The sequence below is a fragment of the Physella acuta genome, unplaced genomic scaffold (genome assembly GCF_028476545.2).
Source record: "Physella acuta isolate Inbredline_101_S28 unplaced genomic scaffold, ASM2847654v3 ptg000108l, whole genome shotgun sequence".
Classification (NCBI taxonomy): Eukaryota; Metazoa; Mollusca; class Gastropoda; family Physidae; genus Physella; species Physella acuta.
In genome coordinates this window covers 330,001-344,819 of record NW_026731628.1, presented here as the reverse complement: position 1 = coordinate 344,819, position 14,819 = coordinate 330,001, and the positions used below count along the sequence as shown (strand labels likewise).

The 14,819-nt window shown below is 32.2% G+C and overlaps 2 protein-coding genes across 5 annotated transcripts in view; one reads left to right on the top strand and one right to left on the bottom strand.

Moving 5' to 3' along the window:
* Positions 1–123: 123 nt before the first annotated feature.
* Positions 124–8,687, top strand: LOC131933776 (transcriptional adapter 1). Its single transcript, XM_059290357.1, has 11 exons — positions 124–157; positions 2,986–3,079; positions 4,988–5,024; positions 5,388–5,442; positions 5,532–5,600; positions 5,801–5,886; positions 6,050–6,137; positions 6,282–6,412; positions 7,062–7,210; positions 8,097–8,259; positions 8,455–8,687. The coding sequence occupies exons 1-11, from the start codon at positions 139–141 to the stop codon at positions 8,620–8,622; spliced, it is 1,059 nt and encodes a 352-aa protein (XP_059146340.1). The 5' UTR covers positions 124–138; the 3' UTR covers positions 8,623–8,687.
* A 144-nt stretch (positions 8,688–8,831) lies between these two features.
* LOC131934037 (monocarboxylate transporter 12-B) overlaps positions 8,832–14,819 on the bottom strand; it is an 89,389-nt gene continuing 83,401 nt past the window's right edge. For all 4 annotated transcript variants that reach the window (XM_059290467.1, XM_059290455.1, XM_059290466.1 and 1 more), the window contains exons 2-8: positions 13,062–13,248; positions 12,661–12,777; positions 11,641–11,784; positions 11,333–11,496; positions 10,987–11,087; positions 9,675–10,384; positions 8,832–9,537 (exon numbers count right to left, since the gene is read on the bottom strand). In XM_059290467.1, coding sequence (XP_059146450.1) covers positions 9,359–9,537; positions 9,675–10,384; positions 10,987–11,087; positions 11,333–11,496; positions 11,641–11,784; positions 12,661–12,777; positions 13,062–13,146 — 1,500 coding nt within the window. In that variant the 5' untranslated portion in view covers positions 13,147–13,248 and the 3' untranslated portion in view covers positions 8,832–9,358. The remainder of the gene's footprint in view (positions 9,538–9,674; positions 10,385–10,986; positions 11,088–11,332; positions 11,497–11,640; positions 11,785–12,660; positions 12,778–13,061; positions 13,249–14,819) is intronic.

Below are 14,819 nucleotides of genomic sequence, written 5' to 3'. Positions count from 1 at the left end.
GACATAAACACCGCTACTCCTCCAGTTGTGTATGAACGATAGACTCTAGATGTGTAACACGCTCAAACGGTGTGTGCTAGCACACATTCAATGCACACATCGGGCTAGCAAGGCAGTGAATGACAGGGAGAAATAAAAATGTATAGCCGCCCATCTGGTGAGTCAAATATTGTTTTACTTTCCCAGTCACAGCTGCGCCATCAATACGAGAGTTATCGAACGTAGATAACCCAGTAAAAACCTGAGCAGATTGCTGGCTTATTGCGAGCTTTAGAAATCCATGCTTGCAATTAGATATCAGCTAATTAATGGCTACTGATGATAATTGCTCAGATTTTAACAATTGGACACGTTTAATTAGTGCTAATGTTAATTAATTATGATGTCATGAAGTCTTTCGTACAAATTTTAAGGGAGTATTTTATAGTTTTACAGTTGTTACATGATCAATTAACTAAAGTGATAAGAAATTGTCAACAATTGACTCAGCGAAATATATATTAACAATTAGGTGACGGTTGTAAATCGTATGTTTAAACTAGGAGTATTAGGATTAAAGTAGTAAAATCAATGAGATTATACTTAAGCTATTGGCCACACTCTCTGACGTCATATTGTGTCTGTATGAAGCGCGTTTCCAACATAAACTAGGAAAGCTATTGGTGTCAGTGGTGTGGGTAGAGGAGTGAGTGTTTGGGGATTATAACCCCCCCCCCCCCCCACCATGTATCCCCATGATAAATGTTGTCTAGCTTTGAGTCACATCTGTTGGCATTGGATTGATTGGTTTTGTTTACAATTTTAACCCCCCCCCCCCCCACACACACACGCACACACAATTTTACGTTTTTTAAATCAATACATAAATATAGGCCTATATATATATATATATATATATATATATATATATATATATATATATATATATATATATATATATATATATATATATTTATCGAACCCTCCTCCCACGAGAAAATCCCGCGTACGCCACTGATTTCAGTTTTTCTAGTGGCCAAAGTATGACACACACATTTTAATCGCTACAGTCATTTAGGTGGAAAATCTGGCGTTGTATCATGAAACTTTGTGTAGAATCCATCCAAGCCAGCAATAATCTGCTATGACACATTCAATCGATATGAAGAAAACAGCGATCTATGGGATAAAAACAGCAAGCCCCTAGTCCTGTTAGAGCGAAGGATCTTAAGTCTTCTGTAGTATACAAGCCAGAAAATAATAAGTGTATAACAAATAAGCTTCTGGTGATAATTTACGTCACAGAGGTCAACATTATACCTACAAAAGCAAAATGCATATCCAATATATCTTATAAAACACATCATACAAATAAATACACCCAACACATCACATAAATTATACACCCTACACATCACACGTTATATACGTATATACGAAGGTGTAGAGCGTTCTTCTGCTGATTATCCCTAGCCAGAGTCGTATATGCCGAGGTCACAGAAACAGGTCCGTGTGCCGCAAAATCTCACATCATCATCATCATCATCTTCTCACGTTCACAAAGTCATACATCATCATCATCTTCACACGTTCACAAAGTCATACATCATCATCATCTTCACACGTTCACAAAGTCTCACATCATCATCTTCACACGTTCACAGTCTCACATCATCATCATCATCTTCTTACGTTCACAAAGTCATACATCATCATCATCTTCACACGTTCACAGTCTCACATCATCATCATCATCTTCTTACGTTCACAAAGTCTCACATCATCATCATCTTCACACGTTCACAGTCTCACATCATCATTATTATCATCTCGTAACTCGTTACTTTGATCTACAGACACCCCAATGTCTTTTTCAAAAGTAAAAAAAAATATTTACCAAGAACACAGTTTCTTAAAAGCATCTCTTTGAGGAGGGGGGTGGGGGGTGGGGGCGGACTGAAATCTCCAGGCGGGGGGGGGGGGGGCGCGGACAGTGTTAAAAGTATATATTTCCTATATAAAATCCATTTCGTTCGGGGGGGGGGGGGCGGTCCCGAAGTAATTCCTGGAAGAAACTCTGCTCATTTACTTTATTAGGTTATCACTTAATTTAACACATAGCCTGAAGGTGTATGGGAACATTTTTTAAAACCGCAAGCATGACTAATACCCCCCCCCCCCCCCCCCGACGCTACTACAACTAACATTAACTGACATGGCCCGCGTTACGCGTTAGTGTAGGGCCGTGGTGGTGTCAAGATACAGCCAATATAGGGCTAAGATGTTGTCAATATGTGAATGTATGGCCAACATTAGATCAATATAGGGGTGCTGGCTGGTAGTATCACAAAAAAATAATTGACTTCAGTGTTTCTTTTTTCGGGGGGGGGGGGGGTGCGGACACTGGTAAAAGTATATATTTTCGATATAGACTAACTTCGAAGAGATGCCAGGAAGAAACTCATATCATTTAATTAATTTAAAACAATATTTTGTTGCCTTACATTTGTCTACGAAATTATAAATGTAACTATACGCGTTTTCGTTCTGCTTACAATGGTTTAGTTGGTTTTCAGAATTAATTTCTAGTTATTGTATTTTGTTAGTTACTTGGGGGTGGGTTGTCCTTAAAGCTTATCCAATTTGTGTTTATTCTCCCTTTTTCAACTGTGGACGATCTCTTCCCCCCCCCCCCCCCCCCACCATTAAAAATAAACTGATGTTTTTTTTTTTGTTTTTTTTTTATCTAGGCATCAAGCCTATTTCATTTATGAGAATTGGCGAAATTTCTTTTGTTGGACAATCAATTTTGCCGGGTTAGCAATAGGGTTAACATTTTAACTTCTAATTTTAATGATATAATAACTCTACACTCTACACATAGGCCTACACTAGGCCAATCATCAAATTGTTATTACTAGACTGCCATAAAAATCACGAAATCTAGATCTAGCAGTTTAAAAAATCTAAACTTGGCTGTTTGTAAACACGAGCTCATCATTTCAGAAAAACAAAAAATCCACAATAAAATGGCGAGTTCTACTGATCTGAACATAGCAAGGAAACATTTAGCTGATGTATTGGGCGATTCAATGAAACTGTAAGTTTTAAGAAGCGTTAAACTTATTGTATTTAGTAAGGCTATGCTACCGCAATACTTATTAAAGTTTTTGTTCGGCTATTACTATTAACTTTCTTGTATGATTCGGTTATTTTAGTTGCGTTGGCTTGGTTCCGTTCTCGCTCCCTGCCCTTTCTTAAGTTTCTTCATCATTTGATTCATTTTCATGTCTTCTTATAATTATTAGATCTAATTAATAATTTGCTTCTGCCGTTGATAAGTGTTAAACTAGATCTAGATGTCTAAATCTAGATTCTAGATAAATGCTGATCTCAATTTCTGTCATCATAAACTTTTACATAAGGCTGCATTTGGGTAATCCCTTAGTTTAGCGTCGGTTATTATTCCGGAATCGTATAGCAGTAAAAAACAGTGAAACAATAACAAAGTCTGTCACACACTTCCGGAATTCACCATAAGTACCGTAAACCATACTTTATTTGGGGTCTTCTTTTATTTTTAAACAGAATGTTTAAAATTTGGATAGATTTATTTTTGTAATCATTTTTACATTTTGTAATCATTTTTACTATTTTCGTAATCTAGATTTTTTTACTTGGCCTAGCAGCTAGATATCTAGCTAGATCTAGATTTAATTAATTAATGGTCGCAAATCCGCTGCAAGCCAAAAACATTAAATTATTACATTTGATACATTATTTATATTTATATAGATCTATGTTTTTATTTTTAGATCTACTAATTTAAATCTACTATTATATTTATTCTTGTTTCCTTTTGTCGATTAAACTTAAAAAATTAAAACATTAATTTACTACAATCGACTTTCAATTTATTTATATTTCAATGGTCAAATAAACCATGGTTTACCGTAACTCTAATTACCGAAACTCAACAAACATTACCCGATAATTTCCGACGCTAAACTAAGGGATTACCTGCATTTGTGTGGTTCGCTCAACGTTGTGCGTAGGGCCGCATTCGCGCGGTTCGCTCCGCATTATGCTAGATCTAGAATATATATCTTTACCCTATACTATCTAAAAAAAACAGATATCAGGACTGCCCGATTTTTTTTCGTGGTAGCAATTTAATGTTGATAGTAGATCTAAGTCTATATTACCTATCCTATGTGAACGTTTAAAAAATTTCATTTTGCTTGAGGGGGGGGGGGGGAGGGAAGAGAGAAGTGAAGGCAGACGATCTCTTGAACTTGTGTTCATTCTATAACGTATGCTTTAGGCCTGCTGAACTCACAGTGACCTCGCCGACCGTAGACCGTGGTGGGATTTTCCACTCACGGGATAGTAAAAGTAAGGCAAGCAAGCAACCACGCCAGTGACGATGTTTGGAAATTTTATTGAAATAATAGAATAACACGTCATGTTTTCAATATGAAAAAAAACAAAATGTAAAAAGAAACCAGTTTTGGTTGTGCTAACCCCGGGTTTGAACTCGGAGCTGCAGGTCAATGAACTAAAGTTTATAGCTGGCACACTGTTGACTCATCCACACAGGATGTGTCACAATTGGAAAATGTAAGCATTTTCAATCACAAGATGGCAAATCCAACCTGTAGGACGCGTAGTCTCTTCCTTACGGGCCATGCTCTGAGAGATGCGTAGTCACTTCGTAAACATAACGTCATAAGAAATAAAGTTATACATTACAATTTTACAATCAGTATAGTGTAGGAGGTAGATTCTCTAAGAATAAAAATTCAATGCTAGAATACTCTAGTCTAGACTAGAGATTATCTTAAATTATCTAAGACTAGGAGATAAGATTTCTAGAATGATAAGACTGTAGGCCTAATCTTTTAGCTTTTGGCTTTTTAACAAATAGATTTAAACAAAATTAGCAAATTTAAAATGTTAAGCCTAAGTTTATGTCAATTTAAAATTGTTTTTATTTATTTTTTAATAGGTATCTTCAAAATTTAAATGCATGGTTCAAAAAAAAGGTAAGAAATTATTTAATGCTTCTATATATTCTGTAATTACTGTTTATGTTGTATTAAAGTTTTAACATTTATCCTTAATACTTAATAATATTCATCATTTTTTGCACTGTTCAATCAGATTATGTCTTAGATAACTTTATATAGAATATAATTGATTTGCTGTGTAGCCTGTACAGTTATAATGTCTAATAGTCTAATATAACATATCCACTTTTGATTTTCAGAACATGTTGCTTGAACTTTGAACACTTTAGTTTTTTACATAGGTTATATTTTACAGATATTTTGAAATCACCATTCAATCTTAAATGCTTTCAAAAACATATTTTGAATTAATTTTTTCATGCCTTTTTTCATCTTAAGGTTAATAAGGAGGAGTTTGATTTTGAGGCTCGAAAACTAATGAGAAATGATACAGGTAAGTAGTTAGAAATGTATAAGATCTCTTGTGATTGCCTAGTTTGTTGCTGTGTATATAAAACCTATGAATAATCTGTTTCTTTTCAGTACATTTACACAATGAGTTTTTACTTGCTTTAATGGCCAAATGTCAAATACTATCATCATCCTCTGTCAGTAAGTAGCTCAAAAATTAACAATTTGTTGGTTTTAAAAATTACATTAATTTTTGTATTTCATTATTAAATACTAGTAACTCCTTTCAAATTTCAGTAGAACTGAAAAGGATAAAAAAAATTTAGTTCAAACTAAAGGTTGTTAAAGTTAAACTCTTGACTATACATCACAGTTTAAAAGTTTTTTTTTGTTTAACCAAGCCTCCAAGGAGCAAGTAGGTTGTGGGAAAGTTCAAAAGACTGGGAAAGTAAAGAAGAAACCTCCAGGTGGAAGAGCTAATTTACAAGTAAGCAAATTTACAACATATTTAGTTAATAATCGTGCCATTTTAATAGTTATCTAAGCATTTTAATTTTTAGAACATCATGTGATAAATTGAAATTAGATTGAATATTGTTAAGTACAGATATTTTTTTAAAGTAATAATGTATTTGATGTAATTATTACAGCAAAGATTTATTCAGGCACAAACTATAGATTATGTTCCACAAATCACTAGCAAGGCTCTTGAAGAAGGAGCAAGTCCCACTCCTTTAGGTAAAATTGCTTTTCTTTAGTTTTAGCATTCTACTTAGGAAAATGAAAATCATTATGATTAATTTATCTTATGCAGTATAGTTTAATGCCTTTAATTACTTATTTTTATTGTGTAGAAATTGAAATCAATGTTCTGTTGCATAGGTTTTGTGTCCAGAGAAGGTCTAATGCCTGATGCAGCCATGGTTCATGGTCGAATGCTGGTCTGTGCATGGGAAACAGGTCTTGCTGATGTTCAGGACAGTGCTGTCAAATTACTCATGCTTTCTCTTGAAGTTTGTACCTTTTTCTGTTTATTGTTTCATTTAGGCATTATATTACCCTTATAACAAAATATTAGTTTTACCAAGTAAATTTTAATTTAAGAAGTTTGATAAGATAATTGTTCAATAGAAATTTTTCCAAATGAATATTTTTACCTGAGAGATTCAGGGGAAAATTCAATAGTTCACTGATGAAAATATTTCTTCTAACTAAATGACAAAATAAAATTTTCACCTAGTTGTACTTAAGTTACCATTTTTTAATGATAATGTATTCATATTCTGCTAAATACTAATGGCATTAACCTGTATAAAGCAGATAGATCACATTAACTATTAAAGCTTTACATTTTTTTTAATTAATAAGAGACCAGCTTTGTTTTGTTAGTGTTTTTTTTACATCTCATTGCAAGTTAGGAGAAAGTAATAAAGCTGATGCCAGTTTTACTAACCTTAGTTATTTCCTGCTTTACAATTAGTAAATTATAATGAACAAGATAAATTAGTTTAGCATTACTGACTTTGATTTTTCATCACAATGTCTTATGTTAAACCTCATTCATTTTATCATAAGAACCATGTCCATGTCTTTTTCTATTTATAAGGTCTTTATATAATTTATATTAGAGAAATTGTTTTGATAAAATTTTATTGTTGCCAGACTCAGCTGAAATATATCCTGTCTTTGGTAATACAACAACGAAAGGGCTATAAGTTAAGAGAAAACAGATTTGTGTATGCAACTGGTATTGGAGTAAAAAATCCTTATGCAAGGAACATTCATTGTACCATGGATTTAACAACAGAAAGGTATCAAAGCAATTTTATGTTTAATTTAATTTATGAGTTCTAAAAATGATATATAAAAAATTATTTTATAGCATTTTAAAAATAAATAAATTATTTTTTCTGTTTAAAGCTGATAGTAGTGTTCCTGTACCTTCTTTACTTATAATTGGTATTTACTACCTTTATGGATTAGATCAAACAGTTGTTGTTTCAGTAATTCCCCTTTATACAGCATCATTTCAAATCTTCTAATATGTTAGTGGTATTTGTTCCATGCATTCATTTAAATAAGATGCTTAAAAAATGTACAATTATTGCAAGTGAAAATTTAACAGTTAAATAGTCATGTAGTTTAAATAAAAAAATATGTCTTAAGCAAATGTAGAGTAACATTTGTTTCAAATTATCATTTCTAGAATTAGAACCTGTTTTTATCATACGATATAATCATTTTTATTAATCTAAAAGTCACAGTATTGAAGGCAGTTAATGCAAATTAACTGTTTCAAACTTTTGTTCCTAATCGTATCAATCCTCCATCAGTTTCTCCTTCTATCTGGGGCATATTTTCTAACTCAGTTTTCTTTTTAAATCTAATGTTGGACAACCGAGCTGTCAGACTTTTCCCTTCTTACAAGCTTTTATTTAACTGGCTTCCTCTGTCTGGCGTCATAGATTGAAACTGGCCAGCAAAATTTCAAGCACTTGTGACTGACCAATTCGTTTGAAAGTTGGCACATGGGTCGGGACTTAAAGACAGTGCAATTTGACATCAAATTTGACTTAATTATATGACTAATTAATTTTTTATAAATTAATTAAAATTTTCTGAAATTAGTAGGCTGTCTTACTATTGAAGTATGTAAATATATCAATGTTTTTTTGTTGTTCTTTTTTATAATTTTAGCAATGCCACCACCATCACAGGCAATTTCCAGCATGCTCCTAGTCTTAGACCATCAATTGAGATTGGTGAAGATATTGCAGCTGAACAAAATGCCCTGGGATCTGAAGCTGCTACTGATGATCTTGAACCTATTTCTATGTATGACTTGTGTGATACTTTAATGGTGAGGTCAAGGACAAACTTGTTTGCTTATTCTTGAGTTAATAGAGTATAAATTAAACATTATATAAAGAGCATCTAAAATTTGATTCAACTCTAATATCATTTACTTCTTCAAGCAAGGTATTTTTATATCCATAGAATGTAGATCAAAATTTTTCTAAGGTATAGCTTCTGATTGAAAATTATTTTATTTCAGCTTTACAGGAATGCTATAGTTTCACACTCTGTATATGCTCCTACTATAGAGAGGGTAATTCATATGAAGTGGCATCCAAGTCATGAAGAATTGGATCAAGAGAGCATTCATGAACAAGAGCTATTTTTGAAACACAAGCTGGCTAAAAGGAAAGATTTTGATGAATGATAGGAGTGAGACACATTATTTTGTATTACTTTTTCTCACATTAAAATAAATTTTTCAATTTTTGATTGGGTTTATTCTTCAAATTTATTTACTGTTGACGCAAAAGAAACTTGCATAGAAATCTTTTTTTTTTTTAAATAAATATTTATTGTCATATTTTGTAAAAAATCATATTTAAAAAAATTTAAATTGATTTTCAAACTGTCCACAACATTTGTCCATAATTTTATATAATAATAAATCTGGAGTAATCAAAACTGCCATTTGTAAATAGTCAGAGACAAATATTGAGATTAATTACAATAATAAAATAATGGTAAATTGAAATAAATGTCACTAATCATGGAATCACAGTTATTTTACATCACAGGTGATATTCATTTTAAAACAATGTAAATAATTTCTGGTTATGTTACAAAAACAATGGAAGATTACAATTGGTTCTCTAAAATATATACAAAACACAACAGGTTTAATTAGCTCTATGACAATCACAATAAAGGTATTGTGTTTGGGAATAAAGACATTGAAATATATTCCAAGATATTGTCCTTGTAAATCAAGCATCACTTGGATAAAAAAGCATCTGAAGGAACTGTAGGTCAATTTCTAGTGATAATTATTAGGCTCTTTATGTCTGCTCTCAAATTTTTTGTTATGGAAATCTATTCATGGCATTTAAATACAATCAAAGTTAAAATGTTACTTATCACACTGTTATTTTAACATATTTTTATTAGCAGCTGTTACTTTTTTTGACTTCTAAAGCTAAGTTCATTTCAGTATTGTTTTTCATTTGGTACTTTTTCCTGAGAAAAATGTTGCACAGGACCATCAGTAGACCAGCTAGTATCATAAAACCTCCACCTAAGTAAAATGCTTCATCGTAACTGCCAAAAGCATCCTTGAAAGCACCTGCAGTTGTTTGAGTGGAAAAGAATAAGTTAATGTCACATTAAAACATGCCTGCCTCTAATATTACCAAATAAGAAATGTTTAGAGTAAATTGAAAACTAGAAAAGAAGACTTGAGATATTGAGTTGAATGTTTACCTGAGAGTGGTGGCCCCACACATGTCCCTATAGCCTGGAAACATATCAGGAGACCAAATGAACTTGCTAGATGTTCAACCCCCAGGATATCTACAACAAGAACTGACTTTTGGGATATGTAAGCTCCACTTAATGTGCCATATACACAACACAACACACATAGCCATAAGAAACTAGAAAAGAATGGCATGGTGAAGGACACTGCTGCTAAACAAAATACAAAAAAGTTATAGACAACTGGTCTAAACTGACGTAGTGATGGTATATCTAAAATAATGCCGGCCACTATCCGCCCTAAAGTGTCAAACACACCAGACAAAGATAAAACAAGGGCTGCTTCATTATCTGAAAGGCCTTTACTTTTAACGAGGGCTGGAATAAATGTGAAGGCTGCCTTAAAAGCTGACGTAAACAGCATAATACTAACACAAAACAAACTAAAGGAGGCATCTTTCAGTAATGATAAATGAAGCAAGTGCCTAAATTTTTCTTTTTCTTGCTTTCTGTTTTCTTTTGGAAAACAAATCTTAAGGGAAGACTTTAACCACCCATCTTTTTTAACATAATGTGGTCTGGGAGGAAATGATGGTATTTGTAAATGATTATTTTCATCAACTGGAGATCCATCTTGAATTGAATCTATTTGTTCATTAAGTTCCTTGTTTTCTGATAGCAGTGATGTCACGAATGGAGTATCCAGATCTTTATTTCTGTAAAATTATTTAATTATCTTTTTACTGATACTTTAAACTGTGTTACAGACACAGTTATTTGTCAAACATGTTACTGGCAAAGTGCAGAATATAAAGTTGTAATATGTAATTTTTTGGTGTGTAGGATAAGGTTTCTAATGCAAAACAAGTATTTTTTAAAATATCTTTTTAGTGATAAGTTAACCCTTGAAGAATATTTGCTAAATGCAAGTCTATGATACTTATGTATGTAGGAGTGAAGGTAAAGTTAATACAGAATGTGGTAAGATCTTTTAAAAAATACATTATGTTAAAAACTGAATCCACATATGATGCCAGCCAAAAAAAAAACAATTACTAACATATCGGCATTAAAAAAATAATTCTGCCATTAAGTAGCCTATGAGAGAGCTGTGTACATCATATATTCCTAATAAGTACTCATTATTTTAAATGTTAATGTTTTAATAAAGCTGTTTACTTTTCAAGCTTTGGCTTGATCACAAATGCAGCTCTGTTTTCTAAATAATGTATTTGCAGAAGAAGAATATTCAGCTCTTTAATGGTAATATATCAACATGCATTTAAATATAGCTACTGTTACATTACATATATTTTACCTCTGCTGTCCAGTAAATTTGAAATGTAAGCTGAGAGGCCGATACAGCATAGCTACCACTAACCCATTCAATGAAATAGCACTTTGGATAAGAAATGAACCCTATAAAGAGCAGAAATCAAAATAATAAACATCATTAGCTGTGATACTTCTCACCCTATACTATAATGTAATGTCATAATATAATACAGCAGCTATCCCACATACAATCCCAGTAGGACATGTCATCCCACACAATCACAATTTGATATGCCATCCAGCAACAGCCATCCATTTCACAATTGGGAATACATTTAGCTGTCTATTTATACCATTTAATCATGACAGCAAATATTACAAACACTTACTTGAAAATCATATGTGTCAAACAGCCATTGTGTGAATGGTACAATACAAAATGTCCCAACTCCAACGCCAGAACACCCTAGCCCAGCCGCCAAGCCTCTATGTTTGTCAAAGTACATACCAACAATAATAAGAGAAGGGGCATACATCAGTCCTCTACCAAATCCTGAAGGGTTAATTTAAGAACCAATTGTTACATTAAGAATTTAAGTTTCCTAAATAGGAAAGTAATCAATTAAAGTCATTACATATATAAAAATGATGTTGCTATTGCTGAGAGTTTACATTTTGATAAATCAAGAAAACTTGCCTTGCAGAGCAGAATGGGAAAAAAACAAGAAGTAAAAATCTGGAGAAAATGCATTCAGCATTGTTCCCAATGTCATGAATAAAGTACCAACAATGACAGTTGTTCTGACACTATAACGGCTACTTAAGGCCCCCGCCAATGGACCTTGAATAAAAAAACAAAAGAAATATTAATTGATTTAAGAATAGAGAAATTCATCTAAATATCCAATAAATGTAAAATTATTGAATCAAAAGTTGTACAAAGTGTGTAAATATGAGTGAAATAAAATACTTAAAAAAAACTTTTTAAAAAACCACGTTTTTCTTGTGGACTAAGAAGTAGAAAATAACTATTTACATACATTTGATGACAAAAAACGTGGGTACGTTCACCATCAAATTTCCCGACCCATCTGCCCGACCCACGTTTTTTGTCATCAAATGTATGTAAATAGTTATTTTCTACTTTTTAGTCCACAAGAAAAACGTGGTTTTTTAAAAAGTTTTTTTTAAGTATTTTATTTTCTCCTTTTTAGTCCGTTGCTACACATGAAAAACGTGGTTTTTAAAAAAGTTTTTTATATAGTTTATTTTCTACTTTATCTAATGACTTGATTAAGTATGAATTGACTAAGTGTTTATAAATACACGGACTAAAAAAATCTTGAGCGACCAGGATTCGAACCTGGGTTGTCGCGGCCACAACGCGAAGTACTAACCACTATACGATCACGGCCAGCGCGCTCACATCGATTGGGGCCGAAGTAACTGTGTCTATAAGCCTCCAGTCTTGTCGGTATCTTTAGAAATCATGTCCTCAATTTTATGGTCCTTGGGGCGTAATTAAATTAAGCTAATTACCGTCTCTAATTGCTAGTTTTTATGATTGCATCTGAAATTGTTAGGCGAAAGTAGCCTACATGCCAAATTTCAGATCTATTGAGCAATCAGAAGTGGGTTAATTTTCGATGTCAATTTTAACAACAAACACACGCGAAGCTGAGTTAATAAAAACGTGTTAAAATGACCATTGTTAGACCTAGAAAGAGCCTAATTGTAGACACCAAGGCTCCTGGCCAAGAAGTTAACTGAGCATTTTTCCCATATCTTTCTGTAAATTGTAGAAAATATATTCCATCATTCCTCTCCAAACCACCTGCAAAGTGAAATAATTAAACACACAGTAAGACTAGGTTTGTAGACATTCATTGGAAGAAGTAACTAAATGACACTGGGCTTATGTTTATATTTAAACTACTTTAATCTGTATATTTATTTTCAAACATAACACAATGTGTGAATGTAATCTTTTATAAATAACAGTTACTTTCTTTCAAAAACTGATCTATTTTCTATTATAACCTGTTTTAAAAGTAAATATACAATTATATAGATGTGATGTATGCTTGAACCTACTTAATGCATTCCACACTGACTTACCAATGATAACATGAGCCAGAAAACAACCTAGTACAATAAACCAGCCGTACCCACCATCAGGTACTTTTTTTGGTTTTGATTCCATATTAACAGCTTCTACCTTTTTAAGTCATAATATTCCCCTGAAGGTAGGAAAATGGTCTGGACTGTAAGTAGTTTTGGGATTTTTATGTCAAAAAACAATTTTCTGATGAATAAAAAAGGAAAGAAATAATTAAAAACATAAAAATCTAATTTCAAACCATGACCAGGCAACTCTAAAACAATCTCTTCTTCTTTGTATATTTTTTAAAGAGTTTAATAATGGATAATCCCCTGTTTCCTTATAATTGACACAGGTAAGTGTCCAAAGTGGCCACAACAAAGAAATACATTTTAAAAAAGCTCCTTTTTGAAGCAATCAACAGGTAAAGCAACCATCATATTCATAATATATTGCAACTGAAATAATGGTTGGCCTATAATTAATAAGAGTAATTATTTTAAAAGCTAGATCAGTAGATTCTAGTTGATTAGAAACTAAATTAACAAATACATTACCATAATTTTAATTTTTAATTAATAATTACATTCATATCTGACACATTACGTTAACTATTACCTACACCCAATGTCAAAAAAAACCCCCGACTCTTCCTAAAAAATATGCGTGTAAGGCTTTTACTTAGTTTTTTTAAGTAATATTGTAATTGGAGTTGGTAGACTATATAGTACTATTTACTAAACTAGAGTCCCCATTATATGTTGATGCCATCTGGGATTACAGTACCTGCACACAAGAGGGATTAAACATTTTAAAATGGTTTCATCAACGTGTTACCAATCATGTATTTTTTATGTAAGCGTCATAGTGCTCATAGGGGAGACAGGGGCGTACCAGTTCACTTGACCACTGGGGTGCCTTAGCCCATGGTAGCCGTAGAGCATGGTGCTATTTAAAAAACCCATTAGAGCCATTTAGGAGTCCAGTGTGCTCTGGGTCACCAAACAGCATGGTGCATTTTTAAAGTTGAATCACATAATACCTGACCCTCTGCGCAGGGCAGCAAATCAACAAATCCCAGGTACTAAGATAGCCACTTGGGAACTATTTTTTTACTATAGCCAACATTAATTGTTAGTTATTAGTACTTAAGTGCCCTTAAAAACCTTACGCAGCATTAATCTTCTACTCTTCTTACTATATTCATTATTCTATTATTACTAGATTACTATATATATATATATATATATATATATATATATATATATATATATATAATATATAAATATATATATATATATATATATTTATATATATATATATATATATATATATATATATATATATATATATATATATATATATATATATATATATACTAGCTGCATACCCGTGCTCCGTCATGGTAAAACTTTTTTGAATGGACCAACTTGGGAACAGAACAAAACAAAAACACAACACAAAAAAAAAACACAACCACCACACAACCACAACACAACTACAACACACCCACAACATTAGAATCACCACCGAACAACAAGCTTTCCTGAAAAGCAATGCCTGGTGCAATGTACTTTTATGGTTCCAAAAGCCATAGCGATGACGGAAGGACTGACACACTCTCAGCCCTCTTAAATTATACACATATGTATATATGTATGTATAATATATATATATATATATATATATATATATATATATATATATATTATATATATATATATATATATATATATATATATAATATATATATATATACGAGAAAAATGGCCCGT

Excerpts from the sequence above, each read along its gene's own strand:
- LOC131933776 (XM_059290357.1), top strand. Across the intron at positions 7,211-8,096 it reads ATGGATTTAACAACAGAAAG|CAATGCCACCACCATCACAG; the intron begins GTATCAAAGCAA and ends TTATAATTTTAG. Across the intron at positions 8,260-8,454 it reads ACTTGTGTGATACTTTAATG|CTTTACAGGAATGCTATAGT; the intron begins GTGAGGTCAAGG and ends ATTTTATTTCAG.